Below are 18,086 nucleotides of genomic sequence, written 5' to 3'. Positions count from 1 at the left end.
CGGTACGCGTGTGTCCCAGGTGCACCTGAACTGCGCCCTCTGGTCCAGCGAGGTGTACGAGACTCAGGCTGGCGCTCTGATCAACGTGGAGTCGGCGCTGCGCCGCGGTCTGACGCTCCGCTGCGCACACTGCCAGCAGACGGGCGCCACCGGCGGCTGCAACCGGCTGCGCTGCACCAACACGTACCACTTCACCTGCGCCATCAGGGCGCGCTGCACCTTCTTCAAGGTAAGAAGAGGAGGCGATGCTTGGCTTTTGTTGTTGATTTTTGCATCGATGGAGGGGGGGGGGGGGGCGAGACTCCGTCTGGGCGGTGCTCATCCGTCAAGAAGTGACGCTTCTCCCCACAAAAGCTTCTGAATGACCTCTCGTAAGAGTTGAGAGCACACCGGTGCAATTTATGGAGCCACGACACTCGACTATCATTTCACACTCATCTCGGAAGACGAGCGGTCTCCTTGTTTTGGGACGCTAGCGCCGTTCGGCAGGCGGAGGTGACGAATGGCGCGCAAGATTGTCGGCGCGCCGTCGAGGCCGTGCGTCCGTCCTTTTCCGAAACGGAGACAAACGCGTGCGCGTGTGGCCTCCCAGGACAAGACGATGCTGTGCCAGCTGCACCGGCCCAGGACGGGCCCCGCCGGCGGCGGCTCGCCGTCCTCGGCCCCGGGCCCGCCGCCCCCCGACTCCCGCGCGTGGCCGCGCGACCCCTACGACTCGGAGCTGCGCTGCTTCGCCGTCTTCCGCCGCGTGTACGTGCAGCGGGACGAGGCGCGGCAGGTGGCGGCCATGGTGCAGCGCGGAGAGCGGCGGCACAGCTTCCGCGTGGGCAGCCTTCTCTTCTGCTCCGTGGGCAGGCTCCTCCCCCGCCAGATGAGCGCCTTCCACGACGCCGCCGCCATCTTCCCCGTCGGCTACCACGCCAACCGCATCTACTGGAGCATGCGTCACGGCGACAGGTAACGCACGCGAGCGCCCGCGCGATGCCGGCTGAGGTTTTTGAACGGGAGCGTTTCTTGGCGCGGCGCGGGCAAGTCTCGTGATTGTTAGCGAGCCTGCCAAAATGGAAAGCTTCCCAAAAAATCAAATAAGTTGACAACTCGGCAATCTCAAACGTCATGTCCATCGGATCTCATTCAACGCCGACCGGTGCGGCCCGATGTATCTTCTCAAAGCCTCTCCTGCGTAAGTGCCAGCGGGGCGTCGCGGTGCTTTTCCGCCCCCCTCGACGAGGCGCTCTAAAGCGGCCTCTCCAGCCCACGGCCCCGATCGACATGCCGCTTCTCACGTCAGACGCGACTTGTTTTGCTTCTGTACAGATCATGTGAGAAGAAGTACTCCCTCTTGGGGGGGGGCGGGGTCAAGTGGCTCTTCTCATTTGGAAGGCAGAAATCAGTTCGGGACCCTGTAAAAAGGGGAATTGAAAAATCCCCCCCCCCCCCCCCAAAAAAAAAACAAAACAAAACTGGAATGACACAAGTGTGACCCGCTTTGACCTTCAGGCGCTGCAAATACATGTGCTTCATCGAGGAGCAGGAGGCGCGGCCGCTCTTCAAGGTCAAAGTGGTGGAGAACGGCTACGACGAACTGGTCCTGACGGCGCCCACGCCCAAAGGTAACGTCCGCCCATCGGCCGGCTGCGCGTCCGCCGGCCGGCCCGCTGAACCCCGACTTGCCCGCAGGTGTGTGGGAGCAAATCCTGGAACCCGTGGCGCGGCTCAGAAGCTCCGGCGGAACGCTCAAACTCTTTCCGGACTTCCTGAAAGGAGAAGACCTCTTTGGCCTGAGCGCCTCGGCCATCCGCAGGATCATCGAGTCCGTACGTGGGCTCCTTTAAGGCTTTGGGCGACCTCGCGTGGGATCGCAAAAGCGCGGCTGCGGAAGGTCCTTCCGAAACGTTGCCTTATTCGGGGGAAAGTCAAGTCCAAAACTTTGCCGACGCCAACGTGTTCTCCGTGGGTCCGAGCGCGGCGCTCGGATGAATATTGCGAACGAAGCGGCAAAATGCGGCCGTTTTGCCGCTCGTCGTCAACGCTTGCGCGGGCCTCGGCGAGCGACCGCGGCGGCTCTCCCGTTTTCTGCCTTTGGTCATTTGCGGTTGACGGCAAGAGCCAATGGAGTGCATTTTTCGACTTTGTTTCCCGTGAAGAGAAAAGCTGAGCATCTGATTTTGGCAACGGCCTTACTTTGTTTTGATGCTGCAAAACCAGCGGGTCTGTTAGCCAGCACTGCCCTAAGAGCAAAACAATTGACACGAGGGCCTTCTCCTCATCTCGGCGTGACCCGATATAGCATTTGGAGACTTTGAAAAAGCATCTCATGATCTTCTCTTCATGCATGGAGTCACGGCGGCCGTGCTGTTGGGCTTATCTTGAGAGGGCCGGCGCCGCCATCCTGACTGTATGCGTGTGTGCGCAGTTACCAGGCGTGGAGGCGTGCGAGCGCTATACCTTCCGTTACGGCCGCAACCCGCTGATGGAATGGCCGCTGGCCTTCAACCCGTCCGGCTCGGCCCGCTCGGAGCCCAAAGCCAGCCAGGCCAAGAGGTAGAGCGAGCGACGCGCGTCCGTCCGCTCGCCACCTGTGATTTATCACCCCCCCCCCTCCCTCCCCCATATCAGGCCGTACCTGCTGGCTAGCATGGCGCCGCGGTGCCAGGGCTCAGTGGGAGCCATCGTGGGCGCCGTCCCAGGGGTCATTTCGCTGTCGCCGGGCGAGACGGTGGCGGGCGCTCACCAGGGGCGCCACTCCAAGCTGGCGCAGTATCGCCGCATGAAGACCGACTGGAAAACCAACGTCTACCTAGCGCGCTCGCGCATCCAGGTGAGCCTCGCCGCCACGCCCGTTGGGGCCCGGGGCCGGCCAGGCGGTCACTCGCGCGTGCACGTTTGCGTGTATCCGTGCAGGGCCTGGGGCTGTATGCCGCACGAGACATCGAGAAGTGCACCATGGTCATCGAGTACATCGGCGCCATCATCAGGAGCGAGGTGGCCAACCGCAAGGAGAGACTCTACGAGAGTCAGGTGACCTCATTGGAGGGCTCTCGCCGCCCAACGCGTCCTCATCTGGTCCCCCCCAAAAAAGTGGCGCGCATTGTTTTTCCAAGTACAATTTTGACGGCGGCTTGGAGGACGACCCTCGGCGCAGTCGTCGGCGTTGTTCGATCGGGAGTCGCAGCGTTGACGTCCTAACTTTTGTCTGGTGTGCGTAGAACCGAGGCGTGTACATGTTCCGGATCGATAACGACTACGTGATCGACGCCACCATCGCCGGAGGACCCGCCAGGTGCGACGGCGCCCGATGATGACGGCCGCCGCCGCCGCCGCGTCACTGATGTCACCCGCGCTTTTGATCGACAGGTACATCAACCACTCGTGTGCCCCCAACTGCATGACTGAGGTGGTGAGCGTGGAAAAGGAGAACAAGATCATCATCAGCTCCTGTCGACGCATTCAGAGGGGAGAAGAGGTAGTTGGCGCCGCACCTCGGCGGCCGTCCTTTGCTTCGCCGCGCCGGCTCAACTCCGTCTGTCCTTCCGTGCGTTTGTCCGGCAGCTGTCCTACGATTACAAGTTTGACCTGGAGGACGACCAGCACAAGATCCCGTGTCACTGTGGCGCTTTCAACTGCCGCAAGTGGATGAACTGAGCCGAGAGTCGGATTGGCGGGCGGACGGCTGAGCGAACGAGCAAGAGGCTGGTCCTCTGTGTGTAAATGTGTAGAAAGACCGGCAGATGATTTGGTGTAAAATACATTTGGTTTGTTTTTGTATTTATTACTAAAAGAACTTATTTTTTAATCACTCTCCTTTTGTGTTTGGCGGCGAGTGGCAGCATGTAAATAAAGTCTGGTTAAAAAAAAAAAAAATGAAATCACCCTTTGGACAAGATCCATTTTCAATTGTTTTGTTTATTTGCCATTGTGTCCATTTTTGTTGGTGACCATGCCCCGTCTTGCTTTTTTCCCCCCTACAGTGTGATCATGATTATGAATTGATTTTTTATTATGTGGACCCTGATTTGGAAACATGTTCATCAAAATAAAATATTTTACATCTTGGACAACATGGCACCGTGTATTGGTGTAACTGGAGAAGATTAAAAAAAAAAATACATGTTGAATGAACCGATTAGGGTAAACCCAACTCGGTGAATGCAGAAAATATTGCAAAAGTTCTCATGAAAAAGAAGTTTGAAGCGGGCTGTATTTTGCACTTTCCCGATATTTTTCCCAAGGCATCTTATTTACATTCGGAAGATCTCACCCCACACCCCACACCAACCCCTCCGAAAAGGGTACCAAAGGTATGCCGAACTATCGATCGTGTGTTGTCTCCTTTTGGACACGGATTTGAATTTTGGGTCTTGTGCCATCTAGCGGGCGAATTGAATCGTTGGAGCTGTGACTGACGTCAGGAAATGCCGTACTGGAAAGAAAAGCCCATTATTTGGAGTAAATAAGAGCGGCACGACCGCCTCACAGTGCAGAGGTCGCGGGTGTACCCCGCCTCATGTTCCAGGCCCGCGAGCCTCCTGAGGATGAGCGGATTAGAAAACGGATGGGTGTTGCAGCCATTATTTATTTGCAGCAAATGGTGTAGCGCAAAAGCTTGCTAGCTAGCTTGCTTGCTTGTTTTGGAATCACCGAGCCACGCCACGACGGCTTTCAATCTATAAATACACTTGACTTGACTTTTAATGCTGAAATTGAGCCCGTGTGGCGGATTTTGCTTGGACCGTAATTGTGAAAGGGGTTGGCGGAAGTGTATCCCGCGGCGTGACGTGACGTTTCCGGTGTCCGTCGTCCGGATTTGGTGACACGACGTTGATGTTTGTTGTCGTCCGTTCACGATTTGCGCCGTGCGGTCAAACTCGTCTCGACGGCTGCTGACGGGACGCCGGGTGAGTCACGTGACCTCCTCGCCGTTTAGCGCGGCCGCTAGCAAAAATGCTAACAAATCAAATCCGCTAGGAACGGAACCGAGCTCGTGTTGCCGCCGCGGGCTCGGTTCCGTTCTCGGACGGCCTCGAGACCAACGTTCGAGCCTGTGCGCACGTCGACCACTTGTTGAGGACGCCGCGAGGCGCTTTGAATACAATAATAAGAATACATTTGACTTAGAAGCGCCTTTCAAAATACCCAAGGACACTTTACAGTCCAAAAATAGCAATAAAACCATAGGTAAAATGGTAAATAATAAAAAGTGATGAGTTAAATCTTGAGATGAGTTTTAAATACTGGAAGAGAGTCAATATTAGGGATGTCGGGTGGGAGTGAGTTCCAGAGTTTGGGGGCAGAGCGGCCGAAAGCTCTGCACCCCATCGGAGGGGGGCTGAGGACCCGAGAGAGCGAGAGGGAACGGAAATTTCAAGAAGAGGACATTTGCTTGTTTTCGACGAGTGCGGACATTTTATGACCGGACTTTGAGTCGTCGCCTTGTTTTAACGCGGGCGATCATTGACGAGCTTTTCGACAGTGTGCAGAAGGAGAAGCTGCCTTCACACGGACCGACGCACCAGCAATGGGGGGGGGGGGGGGGGGGGGGGGTCACGTCGAGACCATTACAAACCGTCCTTTTTATACCTCGAGCAGTCTCTGGCACACACCTAAAACAGATGCAATTCATGTATTCCTTCCTGTTATTCGTCAAGGTATAACACCACAGGAGTACTTTTGAAAGTGTTCTCTTGCCCTGCGCGCTTGCTTCGAGCATGGCTTTGTCGCTCCCGCTTGGAAGCCTGGCGCAATGCCGATGCTGGATTCTTTTGTCATTTGATGTTAACTGTTCCTTTGATGGCGGCGCGGGCACCCGCAGCGGCTCCTCTCTCTCTCTCTCGTCATTTCATCTGCGCCGTATGTTGCACACGGAGCACATTTGACAATAAAGTTGACTTGACGTGACAGAGAAGAAAAGTGTTCAAGCAAACCTCGAAGCGCTTTTTGCGCCACGTCGTTCCTCGAAGGTCTCGCTTCTCTTTGCTTCCGAGGGGGCCTTCTTTGCCTCTTCTTTTTTGCCGCGCCACGTTTTCCGATCGAGCTCAGCGCTGCCTACGAGCACAATGGCGGGAGTAGAGCGGAGGGGCGCAAGTGAAAAATTGCGACTTGTGGCGTAATAGCGCAAAATCCAAGCCTTCACACATCCGAACGCGTTTGTGCGCGCGTGACAGCGGATGTAGCGGTGGGACGTAAAGCGATGCGGCGTGCGCCGCGATGGCTATGGTGCCGCTGCGCTACTTTTGCTACGGCTGCGTGCTGACGTCGGCCGCCTGGTCGGTGCTGCTCCTGGTCTACTTGTCGCGGACGGCCGAGCCGGGCCCGGGCAGGACTCCCGTCGGGCCTCGACGCCGGGCCGTCGCCGAGGCGCCGGCCCGCCGGGGCGGCGACGGCGACGCCGGGGTCACCGGGCCGTCGCCGGAAATGGGTGAGTGAGCGCGGGCCGAAGCGCTCGCGCGTCGTCGGCGGCTCCCGCCGAGCAGCCGCGGGAACCCTCTGCTCCGCGCGCAGGCATGATCTTCAACGAGTCCGACCAGGAGGTCCGGGACGCCGGCTACCGTCAACACGCCTTCAACGTGCTGATCTCGCGCCGCATCGGCCCTCGCCGCCAGCTGCCCGACACCAGGGACCGCAGGTGGGCCGCCCGTCGTCCCGCCCGCCCGCCCGCCGCCGACTGACCCGCCGCCGTTTGCAGGTGCGGCGCCGAGGCCTACCCCGAGGACCTCCCGGCCGCCAGCGTGGTCATCTGCTTCTTCAACGAGGCCATCTCCGCTCTGACGCGGACGGTCCGCAGCGTGCTGGACCGCACCCCCGCTCGTCTCCTTCACGAAATCATCCTGGTGGACGACCACAGCGAGCTCGGTGAGCGCCGCCCCCGACGTTGTCGCAAACCCGGTCGCTAAAGCGAGACCGAACGGCCGCAGCCGAGCTGAGCGAGGACCTGGAGCGGTTGGTCCGAGAGCGGCTGCCCCCGAACGTCAAGCTGCTGCGCAACCGGAAGAGGGAGGGGCTCATCCGAGGGCGCATGATCGGAGCCCGGCACGCCACCGGTGAGTCGCGTGCCGCCGCCTTCCGTGACCCGGGCCTTCCTCGCCCGCCCGCCCTCCAACTTGCGCGCTCCCGTCAGGTGAGGTTCTGGTGTTCCTGGACAGTCACTGCGAGGTGAACCGGGCGTGGCTGCAGCCCCTCTTGGCGGCCATCCGGGCGCAGCGCCGCGCGGTGGTCTGTCCCGTCATCGACATCATTTCCGCCGACACGCTGGCCTACTCGCCGTCGCCGGTGGTCCGCGGCGGCTTCAACTGGGGGCTGCACTTCAAGTGGGACCCCGTGCCCGCCGCCCAGCTGGCCGGGCCCCGGGGCGCCATCGCCCCCATCAGGTAAGGAGCGCGCCGGCCCCGCCTTTCGGCCGGCCCCCGTCTGAGCCCCCCCCCCCCCCCCCCCCCCCCAGGTCTCCCACCATGGCGGGCGGTCTGTTCGCCATGGACAGGAAGTACTTTGGCGAGCTGGGGCAGTACGACGCCGGCATGGACATCTGGGGCGGCGAGAACCTGGAGATCTCCTTCAGGGTGAGGCCCGGCTCGCTCGCCTCGATGGCGCCGTCGCGACCGCGGCTCGTGTGCCGCCAGACGATGAGCGTGTGCGTGCGCCTTAGATTTGGATGTGCGGCGGGCAGCTGCTGATTATCCCCTGTTCCCGCGTCGGTCACATCTTCCGCAAAAGGCGACCTTACGGCTCCCCGGGAGGCCATGACACCATGGCCCGCAATTCCCTGCGCCTGGCTCACGTCTGGATGGACGATTACAAGGTACGCGCGCGCGTCAGTGTTGCCGTAACAACCGGAGCCCCGGTTGAGCGTCGGCACCTGCGGAAAGCCCTCGGATCATTTCGAATCCTCACCCGGAGGCGGCGGGTTCCGTTCCCGCCACATTGGACGCTTGCAGTCGCGGCTCCTTCTTCCTCGCAGGAGCGCTTCCTCTCCCTGCGTCCCGAGCTGCGCGAGCGCGACTTTGGCGACGTGAGCGAGCGTTTGGCGCTGAGGGAACGTCTGCAGTGTCGCTCGTTCCGCTGGTACCTGGACAACGTGTACCCCGAAATCAACAACAAGCTGCAGGCGCCGCCCGCGCTCGGTGACGGGAAAGCGGCGCGCCCCCGGGTGCTGCGCCGAGGACAGGTAACCTTTGACCCCCGGACGCCCGCCGTCGCGCGGCGGGCGTCCGGGTCAAAGCGGCTTCCCGTTTCAGCTGCGCAACGCGGCCGGCGGACGCTGTTTGGTGGCGCAGACGCGAGTCAGTCAGAAGGGCGGCGCCGTTGTGCTCAGACCCTGTGACCCCGGCGACCCCGAACAGGTGACCCCCGGCCCCGCGCGATGCCGCCGTGGTAACGTGACGTCACGGTGGCGGCTTGTGCGCGCGTGCGTGCGTGCAGGAGTGGACGTACGACGACGAAGGTCAGCTGATCCTGTCCGGCCTGCTGTGTCTGGACGTATCGGAAGTCAGGACCTCGGACCCGCCCAGGCTGATGAAGTGTCACGGCTCGGGAGGGTCGCAGCAGTGGAGCCTCGGGGTGAGACGCCGCGCGGCCGCGCCCCCTCCGATACGTCCTCTCCTTTGCGTTTCTCCAAACTAAGCTCACGCGCGCGCTTGTTCCCACAGAAGTCTGCTCGCGTGTACCAGGTGTCCGTCGGTCAGTGTCTGTCTGCCGCGCAGCCGCCGGGAGTCAAAGGTCACGTCGCCATGGCGATATGCGACGCCTCGCGGCCGCAGCGGTGGCTGTTGGAGGTGGGCGGGGCTTGACCGTCCACTCGCTTTTTAAGATTCTCGTATTGATTTTAGCGTGATGAACTTTGACCCCGGCACGGTCGCCGTCTTGTAAATAAATATCAAAACCGTGTGATTGGCTCGAATCGCTTGTGATGTCGAAAGTGCTGCGTATCAATCGCCTTGCCCGTTGTCAACCAAAACAGATCAATAAAGTTTGTCTGGATTCCTTAAATGGGAATCGATGACCAACCAGCAACAAAGTCTGTGTGTGTGTGTGTGTGTGTGTGTGTAATAACCATGACAACAGTCAGTCTGAGAGGATGGCTTCGTCTTCTTCGTCCCCTTTTTTTCCTTTGTAAAATCTTCCCCCTGCGCTGCTGTCGAGCTACAGTGATGTCATCCAGCTGCGATGGCAAGCTATCGACCGAGCTATCGATTGGCGTCTCTGCCGTCCCACTAAACCAATTAAGTTGAGTGCGCGTGGGGGTTTGTGCGCGAGGGGAAAGGGGCGGGGCTGCGGAAGGGGGCGGGCCTCGTGAGCATCCGGCCTCGCCCGCGTCGCACCGAGCGGAAGAAAAAGAAGCCGACGTTATTTTGAACGTCTACCTAATTCCGCAGAAAATCGGGAAGATGACCTTTGACCTGCCGAGGCCGCAAGCGCTGGCTTTCATCGCGCTGGTCACAGCGGTCGGCGGCGGAAGAGTCCTCAGCGGTGAGTTGCTCATCGCTGAACGTGTCTCATGCGGAGACGGAGCGCGCCGACACGACCCTTAACTCTTGATCGCGTTCGTAGTATCTCGAGTTTTTTTCCGTTCGCGAGTCTCGGGACCGGCCGGGCTCAACTGGGATCTCGGGGGTTGTGTTTCGCGCCACGCCGGGCGGAAATATGTGTTGGTCAAAGAAACCAAAGTCATTGGATCCTTGGAAACGATTGCCGGCAATCGTTCGCGCACCTTTGGCCTCTGGGGGGCAGTGCGGCGCAATGCGCGGATGGAGTGCGCCCCAAGACGGAGAGCAGAAGAAGGTTGCGTTGAACTCCGTCCGGAAGAGACTCGGCGTTTTTCTCCCACATTGGGCAGAAGTTGCGCCTTTGAGTAGTGCTGCGTTTCCGCGGCGGGCGTAATAGCACCCCTGAAGTCGATGCTAATTTGCATGGATGATCCTCCTTTGAATTTATCACCGGCACTAGCGACGCTCTGTCGTGAGGTGTGCAAGGTGGTTTTTTGGACACTTTGACAGTCCACTCCAACCGGGATGTCAGCTGATATCCATTTGGGTTAACATGTCCCGCACAGCCATTTTGACTGCAGGGGCCGCGCTCACTTTGGGTGAAGCTGATGAATTGTGGTGGCTTCCCGAGGCAACATCAACGGTGAGATTGCTCTTCAAAATTAAAATTGGCACTGGGTTCTGCCGATGGGCAATATTTGCATGGCAAGTAGATCTCCAAAAGACCTTCAATAAATGGACAGAGAACGTCCAACTTGTTTTTTGAAAAGTTATTTTTTGACAAGAGGTCTCGCGGGAGCGGGGAACGGCTCAGAAATCCGACGCCGTTGTGATTTGGGGCGAACGGGAGCACGTCCAATTCATCCGGTCGAAGTAGTTCTGCCAAAGCGAGAGACTTTTTCTTCATCGTTTAAAAGCGGGGCGGTGTGGAGTAGGAAGCAGACGATAAGCCCGCTGTCATTTTGTTTTGGTGACGATGGGAGAGGGCGAAATTGAACTTTTTTTTTTTTAACCGGAACGTCTTCTCTGATGCAAAACAGTGTTTCCGCCTATCGGCGAGAAAGCGCAATTGCGCGTATTTGAGGCGAGAGAGCCCCCCACCTGCCAGACGGCCTTTGCTTCCGACACGCGAGTGTCACTTTGCCGCAGTTCGCTGGCGGCGGCGACGTCAACCCAGATCAAGTTGATGACGTCACTCAGGCCACGCCTCACTCGAGCTGAACGCGCGGGGTCGTGCGTGCACAGGTCAAAGGCTGTGTCTGGGCGGGGCCCGGCCGGCGTGCTACAAGATGGCCTACTTCCACCACGTGTCCAGCCGAGTCGACTTCAGGGAGGCCGAGCTGGCGTGCCGCGTGGATGGCGGACACCTCGTGAGCATACGCACGCCGCGGGAACAGAAGCACATCCGGACGCTCCTGGAGGTCGCCGCCGCCGCCGCCCTTCTCGCATCATTTGCCATCTGCCACGTCACATTCGGCCGCCGTTCTTCGTCATCGTCCTCATCCCTCACGGCCGTTGTGTGTTGTTCAGAAGTTGCGTTTGGGATCGGGAATATCAGATGGCGATTTCTGGATCGGTTTGAGGCGCGACGAGCGCCATCCTTCCGACGGCGTCGCCCCCTGCCCGCAACGCTACAGGTGGACCGACGGCAGCACGGCGGCCTTCAGGTGATGTCGCGGCGCGGGCGCGCGGGACTGCGCCGAGTCTGCTTCTTGTCGCTCGCCCGCAGGGAGTGGCACTCCGACGAGCCGTCGTGCGGCGCCGAGTCGTGCGTGGCCATGTATCATCGGCCGGGAGTGGGCGGGGCTTACCTCTACCAATGGAACGACGACCGCTGCTCCATGAAACATAACTTCATCTGCAAATACCAACCCGGTCGCTCCATCTCGTTCTCGTCTCCTCATCCCCCTTCCTTATGGCGGCCGCTTTCTGACTCCTTTGTTTCGTCTCGTTGGCAGAGCGCCGCCCAGAGGAGGAACGCGGGACCACGGCCGCCGGCCGGGGCGCGGGTCAGCGAGAAAAATGCAACATTCCTCATCTCCGTCCGAGCTTCGCCTTTCAGTCCACCAGCTTGAGGCGAACGCTAAGACCGTCGGCATCCGTGTCGGCACGCATTTGAACGCAAAGAGCGCGGCGACGCACGTAGACGGACGATGTACTCTTGATCCTCCGCCAAGAGTGACTGCGCGAATCCCACCGGAGTTCTCGGCGGGACAATGCGCGTTCGATTGGAGCGCAAACGGAAACGCGCGTGTCCGTCTGCGTGCAAAGTCCGCGACGGGCTGCTCATTTCAAACAACTTGGCCGCATCTTTTCAATTGAAAGGCGAAGGACGATTTGAGCTCTGAATGTTTTGAGTCTTGAGCACGGTCGAGGAAGAAACTCGACTTGTATCTCAAGGCAGCACTCGGCACAGTTTTGTGCGTTTGTGTTCGCAGAGACCACGCCGGATGGGAATCGCGTGACCTCGACGGGAACTTCGGGTACACCCGCGCACACGCTCGTTGCCGACGCGAAGCTTTCGATGCCGATTTCGATATTTGGCCAATGTTATTTGGTGTTATTCTGTGGGCGCGCAGGTCCGTTGGCGCTGTACATCCTCCTTCCCACCGTCCCGCCGCTGCTCATCCTGGCGGCGGCCGCGGCCCGCTACCGCCGCGCGCTCGGCAAAAGGTCAGCCATCCGCTCGGGCGCCGAACGTCAGACGCGCGGCTCCTCCCGCAGCCCGGCGGCGAGGGGGGGCCACCTTTGGATCTCCGAGACGCACAAAGGCGGCGGCGGCGCGGAGCCGTGACGGCGCAGCCGGGCTACCCGATTCCAGGCAGGTGATGAGGGCGGAGTCTCAAGTGTCACGTGACATCATTTATTGGATCACTAAGCTCATTTCCAGGTGTAAATCTCCCATCCCAAAAAGAAAGAAAAAAAAAATTTCAACTTCAAAGTGTGTCGCTCCTTTCGATGGTGATCATTTTCTTGCTTGAGAGTTTGAATCATTTCGTGCTCCTGAGAGTGAAGCCGGCAAAACATTCACTTGGACTTATTGCGAGAAAAGATTTTCTAATTTGAGCCGTTTTGGGACCAAGCGCCAAATGGCAAGACAAATAAGTCACACTCTGTCGGATTGACGTGATTTTTCATCCCCCCCGGATACTATGTCATGTTACGTCATCAATTTTGACAAGATGACGCAACGGCATCGGGCGAACGCGGTCTGGCGCGGCCCCTTCGGCCAACGAGACAAAGCAGTCGGATTGATGAGCGAACGCGGCGTCAATGGGAGGGCGGCGCCGCCGCCACCTCTTCCCGTTGGAAGTCCGGGCCCCCGTCGAGGTCTTGGAAGAGCAACGGCGGGTCGGCGTCTCGCGGCGTCTCGCGGACGCCGTGCACGCGCTTCCTGTGCTGCTGCAGGTTGCCTTGGCGATTGAAGCGCGCGGAGCAAAGGTCGCAGGCGAAGGGCCGCTCGCCCGTGTGGATGATGACGTGTCGCGCCAGCTGCGAGCGGCACTTCTTGTCCTTGCCGCAGATGTGGCAGACAAAGTTCTGCGGCGGGCGGGCGCCGTCGCGGTGGACCACGCGGCGGTGGCGCTTGAGGTGGCTGAGGCGGCGGAAGCGGCGCGGGCAGAAGTCGCAGCCGTGCGGCCGCTCGTCGCTGTGCACGGCCGCGTGGTTGCTGAGCAGGGAGCGGAACTTGAAGACTTTGCCGCAGGTGGCGCACGGGAAGGCCTTGGCGGCGCGCGCCGTCGCCCCGCCGCCCTCCTTCGGGTGAGCGCGCGCCTGGTGCCGCTTGAGGCAGGCCGGGCGCGCGAAGCGGCGCGGGCACAGCGCGCAGCGGAAGGGCTCGTCGTCGGGACGGCCGCGCGAGCGGGCGGCGAGGAGCGCCTCCGCTTTCGGCCGTTTGCGGGGCGGCGAGCCGTCCCGGCCGCCCTCGCCGTGGGCCAGGAGCTTGTGGCGCTCCAGCCGGTAGCCGCGGCAGAACTTGCGGCCGCAGACGTCGCAGAGGTGCGGCCGCTCGTCCGTGTGCGTCCGCAGGTGAGCCGCCAGCTGAGAGCGAAACTTGAGCTCTTTGCCGCAAAAGTGACACAGCAAGGAGCCCGAGCGGCGCCGCGGCCCTCCGCCGTCGCCGCCCCGGTGCACGGTGAGCTTGTGGTGCTCCAGGTCGTTGGTGCGCATGTAGGCCTTGGGGCAAAGGTCGCAGCGGTGGGGCTTGACCCCCAGGTGGATGACCTCGTGCGTCTTGAGCGCCGACCCGCAGCGGAAGGTTTTCCCGCAGACGTCGCAGAGCCACGTTTGGACGGGGCGCCGCTTCTCGCGCCGGGCCACGCCCCCCGGGTGGAGGCGGCCCAGGTGATGGCGGAGGTTGTCGCGGCGGTTGAAGCGCAGGTCGCACAGGGGGCACGCAAAGGGTTTCTGGCCCGTGTGGATGAAGGAGTGGCGGGCCAGGCTGGACTTGTTCTTCATCACCTGGCCGCACACGTCGCACACGATGTTCTCCGCCGCCGCCGCCGCCCCTGGTGACGCAACGCCGCACACACGGGGAGCTGCGGCGGAAGTACGGTCGCCTCGTCGGACGGGAGCCGAAGCGTCTTCTCACCTTCCTGAGGCAAAGTCCGCCCGGGCTCCTCCCCCTCCGTCGCCAGCCGCCGTCGGCCGTCGGCCTCCGCCCCCCCGGACGGCGCTTCGGTCGGCGCCGCCGCCTGCAGGTCTTGGCGCCACCTGGGAGGTCGGCGCGTCCTCTGCGGACGCGCGCTGGACAGCGGCGGCGGGGAGGAGTCGGCGGCGGGCGACTCCTCCCCCCGGGCTTTGGCGGCGTTTCCGACCTCTTTGCTTCCGCCCGGCGGCGCGGCGGCGTCGCCATTTTGACGAGCGGGTCGCGGCGCTAAGCGCCGAACGGATGCGCCGGACAAACCTGCGAAGAAGCGAGAAAGTCGCATGCGAGATTTTGGCCCGGAGTTCAACGGCGGTCAAGTCACCCGCACGTCTCCAGCACAGTCGGCGAGTCAACAGGTCCGCCTGAACGCCGACGTCTCGACTGTGGGCGAGGTCGCTCTGGCAGGCCACCTCGCGGGTCCCGCCCGCCGGCGCCTCCCATTGACAGGCCGCCTCCCGCCACCTCCCCACCAGGATGCGCAGCTCGCTTCCACCCGCGGGCGGCGCCGCCGCCATCGCCGTCCTAAAGGTGACACGCAAGATCAGAATGGGATGGCGCAACCGACCCGAGCGGTCGTTTCCTCCGGGACATTTTTTTCGACCCGATTGTCGCTTGGAACGTGGCGCCAATGGAAAAGGTTCTGCCAGCTGATCTTTCCAGCTGGAAGTGTGTCAAACCTTTTCGTGCGCAAGTTCCATTGGGATTTTTACAGATTGTGAAGAAAGGTGACACGTGTACACGGGTTCGGCGCCTGTTTTTTGGAAATCACCTGTAAACGATATCAAAGGTGTTTCGGGAGCACCGTTTTGCTTAGGTTTCGATAAAGGCAATTGTTAATATTTCAGGGTGGCACTTTTTCAATATTGGCAGTAGGGCGCGTGCGTTCACTAACCCGACCCATTATTTGCACTAACATATATATTCACGCCTACATCGGATGCTCGCTCTATCCAGTGTACGTGTGCAACATGGGTCTAAAGTTTAAAACGCCTTCCGAGTGACGAGGATGGGAAAAGGTTTTCTAAACTTGCACGCGTTCACGTACGTCACTTGCTCCCCCCCAAAATCTTTTTACACTTTAAGTGGAATGAATTTATTACGAGCTTTTCTGCTGCTTTTTCATTTGCGTAACGTGCTACGCATATGTATGTATTTCTTTCTTTCATTGGGGGGGCGGTGCACATTCATCAACACAAGAATTAAGGGCGACAATGCGTCGGACTTTGCATAAATGCTCGTTTTCGGTCGTAGTCCCGAGGCAGGTTTCTAAAATAGCGCAGTGAGACACATCAAACTTTATAACCGCGATGACAAAAATAAAAACCGAATAGGTTCGACGTCATGAAAGAAACGATACAATCTGTTGCAGTACTCGGATTCCAAAGGACAGAGAGCTGCACATTTGCTGGCCAGAAGAGCCCACGGGAACGGGAGTCTGGAAACGCGGTTTAATGGGTCGCGCGTCTTATGTATTTTGAGTTTGAAAAGTAGAAAGTTATCACAGTATCCAAATCCATCAATAACCCCCCCCCCCCACCCGCCGATTGCGTCATGTATGACTTCATGTTGAAGAATGAGTGAATGAAGGCACGTGTGACATCAAGCAAACGTTGAAGCGCAGCGTCAAAGTGAAATTCAAGTCTTGTTTGCCGAGTGTTGAAAGTGTTATGAGCGTTAGCCGAAGAATAATAAAGTCACACCGGAGAAGAATTAAATGCAAGTGATGGCTTGAACTAAAAGTCAACTTTGCGCCGGATGAAACTATTAGCAGCTTCGTGCTAACAGCGCGGGCACGACGACAAGGAGCCGAATAATAGTGTTGCGTTCTTACTCGCGTCAAGCAGTCTGACGACGGAAGGGGGAAAAAAGATAACCCCTGGCCCCCACCCCAAAATATATATATATAAATCAAATTAAACTAAAACACAATTGTCGAAGAAACGCAACCGAACAAGACTAAGGCGCATACGAGCAGACCGCATCCTTGTCATCTTCTTCGTCGTCGGCTTGTTTTTGTCCTTTGTCTTCTTCGGCAGTGGATTCCTCGAGTCTTTTGCTTTACGCGCGCCTCCTAGCGGGTCATGGGCTCGAAAGGATCATGAGTCGAGGTCGTTTTTTCTGTCTTCCGTTCTTGATATGAACTGATAGATATGAACCGACAACATGCCGCGAGGAAACCACGTCTATTACTAAACATTTTAAAGCATGTTATCATGTCTTTAAGTGCAGCAAAGTGCTTGCTCACAAATCAATACATGCGCATACACGCGCACGCAAGTCATCAGTTTTTGGTTTGTTTTTTTTTTTCTTTGTCAAATTAAACGTCACCTTGACACATCGCGAGGTGGAAATGCTGACAAAAATTTGGATCGTCAGATGATTGACCGTTGGCAGATGATGTGGTCACGTGACAACATGCCAACGGGGCAACAGAATACGAACATGATAACATGGAAGTAACCCGATAGCATGATAAGATGACGACTTCAAAAAAAAAGCGTGCCAGATGAAAGCAGCCCAGGACCGCCGATGAGAATGCGCTCAATGGGCCCGGCCTCGTTACCGGTTGTCTTCAAAAGCGTGACGTCTTCAGATGCTCCATCGCTGGACGCAGACGTCGGCAGGAAAGTTTGCTGAGCGCGTGAGAAAAAAGCCAAAGTGACACCGGAGCCGTCGGTCCACTATCAACAAACCGTCGGCCATCGGAGTGTCTGGTTCCGCTTGTGATGCTTTCAAGTGGCAGAAAAGCGACGAGAACATGCTGAGCCGAGGATGTTTCAGATTCACTGATAAGATGGGTAAGTAAGCCTGTATTCACAGCCGAAAAAGAGAAAGGCGTTTTGAACCCAAAAGACATGGACATGCTCGTCTTTTTTAGGAGGAAAACAGCCCCTAAGATGCATGCTCGTCTTTTTTTTTGCTGTAAAATCGCCTGACGATACATGGTCGTCTTTTTTAGTTTAAAAAAAAGGTTTTATTTATTGTGAACAACGCCTTACTATACATGGTCGTTTTTTTTGTTGTTGTGATAAACGCCTTCCTACACTGAAAAAGTACTTAGTTCGATTCCTGCTCTGTCCTTTTCAGTGTTAAGTTGCACGTTCTCACCGAACTCCTGCGCAGGTTTCCAAAAACATGCGGAGCCGTCCTTTACTCTTCTCGCTCACACTCACACATAATGAAGATGTAGGGAGCTCATTACCTGCCTGGTACAAAAAATGCTATTTTTAGCTGACAAAAAATACCATGTTTCGTCAGGCGTTTTGTGAATTGTTCCTGGTGTGAGGGCGAAGAGGAATCAAAAAAAAAATGGACGGCTTGAAGCGGAATTGAACCCTGCACCCACGCAGTGCAACGCAGACGATCTCACCATTCGACTACCAAGCAGGTCATGAGCTCCCTACATCTTCATTATGTGTGCCTTCTTAGAGGAAAAGAATTGACCATGTATATAGGAAGGCGTTTTTAACCGAGAAAAAACAACCATGTATACATGGTTAAAAACGCGGGGGGTGTTACGATATACATCGCCTTACGATACGACCATGTATAGTAAGCCGTTTTTAGCCCAAAGAAAACGACCATGTACAGCAAGGCGTTTTTAGCCGAAAAAAAGACCATGTATAGTAAGGCGTTTTTAACCAAAAAAACGACCATGTATATATAGTAAGGCGTTTTTAGGCCCGAAAAAATGACGACCATGTATAGTAAGGCGTTTTTAGCCGAAAAAAACGACCATGTATAGTAAGGCGTTTTTGGCCCGAAAAAAAGACCATGCATAGTAAGGCGTTTTTAGCCAGAAAAAAAACGACATAGTATAGTAAGGCGTTTTTAGCCGAAAAAAACGACCATGTATAGTAAGGCGTTTTGGGCCCGAAAAAAACGACATAGTATAGTAAGGCGTTTTTGGCCTGTAAAAAACGACATAGTATAGTAAGGCGTTTTTTGCCCAAAAACAA

General features: G+C 57.8%; 4 protein-coding genes across 10 annotated transcripts in view; 3 read left to right on the top strand and 1 right to left on the bottom strand.

Annotated features, from left to right (window-relative positions):
- LOC147187241 (histone-lysine N-methyltransferase 2C-like) overlaps positions 1-4,061 on the top strand; it is a 37,719-nt gene extending 33,658 nt beyond the window's left edge. For both annotated transcript variants that reach the window (XM_086102345.1, XM_086102344.1), the window contains 10 exons: positions 20-229; positions 593-957; positions 1,501-1,613; positions 1,681-1,817; positions 2,417-2,544; positions 2,620-2,821; positions 2,905-3,021; positions 3,210-3,283; positions 3,358-3,466; positions 3,553-4,061. In XM_086102345.1, coding sequence (XP_085958471.1) covers positions 20-229; positions 593-957; positions 1,501-1,613; positions 1,681-1,817; positions 2,417-2,544; positions 2,620-2,821; positions 2,905-3,021; positions 3,210-3,283; positions 3,358-3,466; positions 3,553-3,645 — 1,548 coding nt within the window. In that variant the 3' untranslated portion in view covers positions 3,646-4,061. The remainder of the gene's footprint in view (positions 1-19; positions 230-592; positions 958-1,500; positions 1,614-1,680; positions 1,818-2,416; positions 2,545-2,619; positions 2,822-2,904; positions 3,022-3,209; positions 3,284-3,357; positions 3,467-3,552) is intronic.
- Positions 4,062-4,509: 448 nt separating this feature from the next.
- galnt11 (UDP-N-acetyl-alpha-D-galactosamine:polypeptide N-acetylgalactosaminyltransferase 11 (GalNAc-T11)) lies at positions 4,510-9,010 on the top strand. Its single transcript, XM_086102359.1, has 12 exons — positions 4,510-4,898; positions 6,165-6,418; positions 6,502-6,625; positions 6,686-6,852; positions 6,915-7,040; positions 7,118-7,367; positions 7,439-7,556; positions 7,643-7,795; positions 7,955-8,161; positions 8,232-8,336; positions 8,416-8,553; positions 8,643-9,010. The coding sequence occupies exons 2-12, from the start codon at positions 6,208-6,210 to the stop codon at positions 8,781-8,783; spliced, it is 1,740 nt and encodes a 579-aa protein (XP_085958485.1). The 5' UTR covers positions 4,510-4,898; positions 6,165-6,207; the 3' UTR covers positions 8,784-9,010.
- A 294-nt stretch (positions 9,011-9,304) lies between these two features.
- On the top strand, positions 9,305-12,420 carry chodl (chondrolectin). Of its 4 annotated transcripts, none has more exons than XM_086102364.1 (7): positions 9,305-9,462; positions 10,725-10,900; positions 11,010-11,146; positions 11,209-11,354; positions 11,438-11,488; positions 11,918-11,962; positions 12,059-12,420. In XM_086102364.1, exons 1-7 carry the CDS (start codon positions 9,381-9,383, stop codon positions 12,271-12,273), a joined length of 852 nt encoding a protein of 283 aa, XP_085958490.1. In that variant the 5' UTR covers positions 9,305-9,380; the 3' UTR covers positions 12,274-12,420. The 4 variants fall into 4 exon arrangements, with proteins under 4 accessions (XP_085958490.1, XP_085958488.1, XP_085958489.1 ...); XM_086102366.1 differs by lacking the exon at positions 9,305-9,462 and adding an exon at positions 9,751-10,122; XM_086102363.1 differs by lacking the exon at positions 9,305-9,462 and adding an exon at positions 9,749-10,122 and having other exon boundaries at positions 11,010-11,354.
- On the bottom strand, positions 12,322-16,126 carry LOC147187238 (zinc finger Y-chromosomal protein 1-like). Of its 3 annotated transcripts, XM_086102358.1 has the most exons (4): positions 15,959-16,126; positions 14,450-14,649; positions 14,071-14,385; positions 12,322-13,987 (listed from the first exon to the last, which is right to left on the bottom strand). In XM_086102358.1, the coding sequence occupies exons 2-4, from the start codon at positions 14,640-14,642 to the stop codon at positions 12,750-12,752; spliced, it is 1,746 nt and encodes a 581-aa protein (XP_085958484.1). In that variant the 5' UTR covers positions 14,643-14,649; positions 15,959-16,126; the 3' UTR covers positions 12,322-12,749. The 3 variants fall into 3 exon arrangements, with proteins under 3 accessions (XP_085958484.1, XP_085958481.1, XP_085958483.1); XM_086102355.1 differs by having other exon boundaries at positions 14,071-14,649; XM_086102357.1 differs by having other exon boundaries at positions 14,071-14,649; positions 16,097-16,119.
- Positions 16,127-18,086: the final 1,960 nt, after the last annotated feature.

This window comes from Hippocampus guttulatus, chromosome 21, assembly GCF_054856545.1.
Source record: "Hippocampus guttulatus isolate MCC_2025c chromosome 21, RoL_Hgut_1.0, whole genome shotgun sequence".
Lineage (NCBI taxonomy): Eukaryota > Metazoa > Chordata > Actinopteri > Syngnathiformes > Syngnathidae > Hippocampus > Hippocampus guttulatus.
The sequence above is the reverse complement of the archived record's forward strand: the minus strand, read 5'-3'. Positions and strand labels throughout refer to the sequence as shown.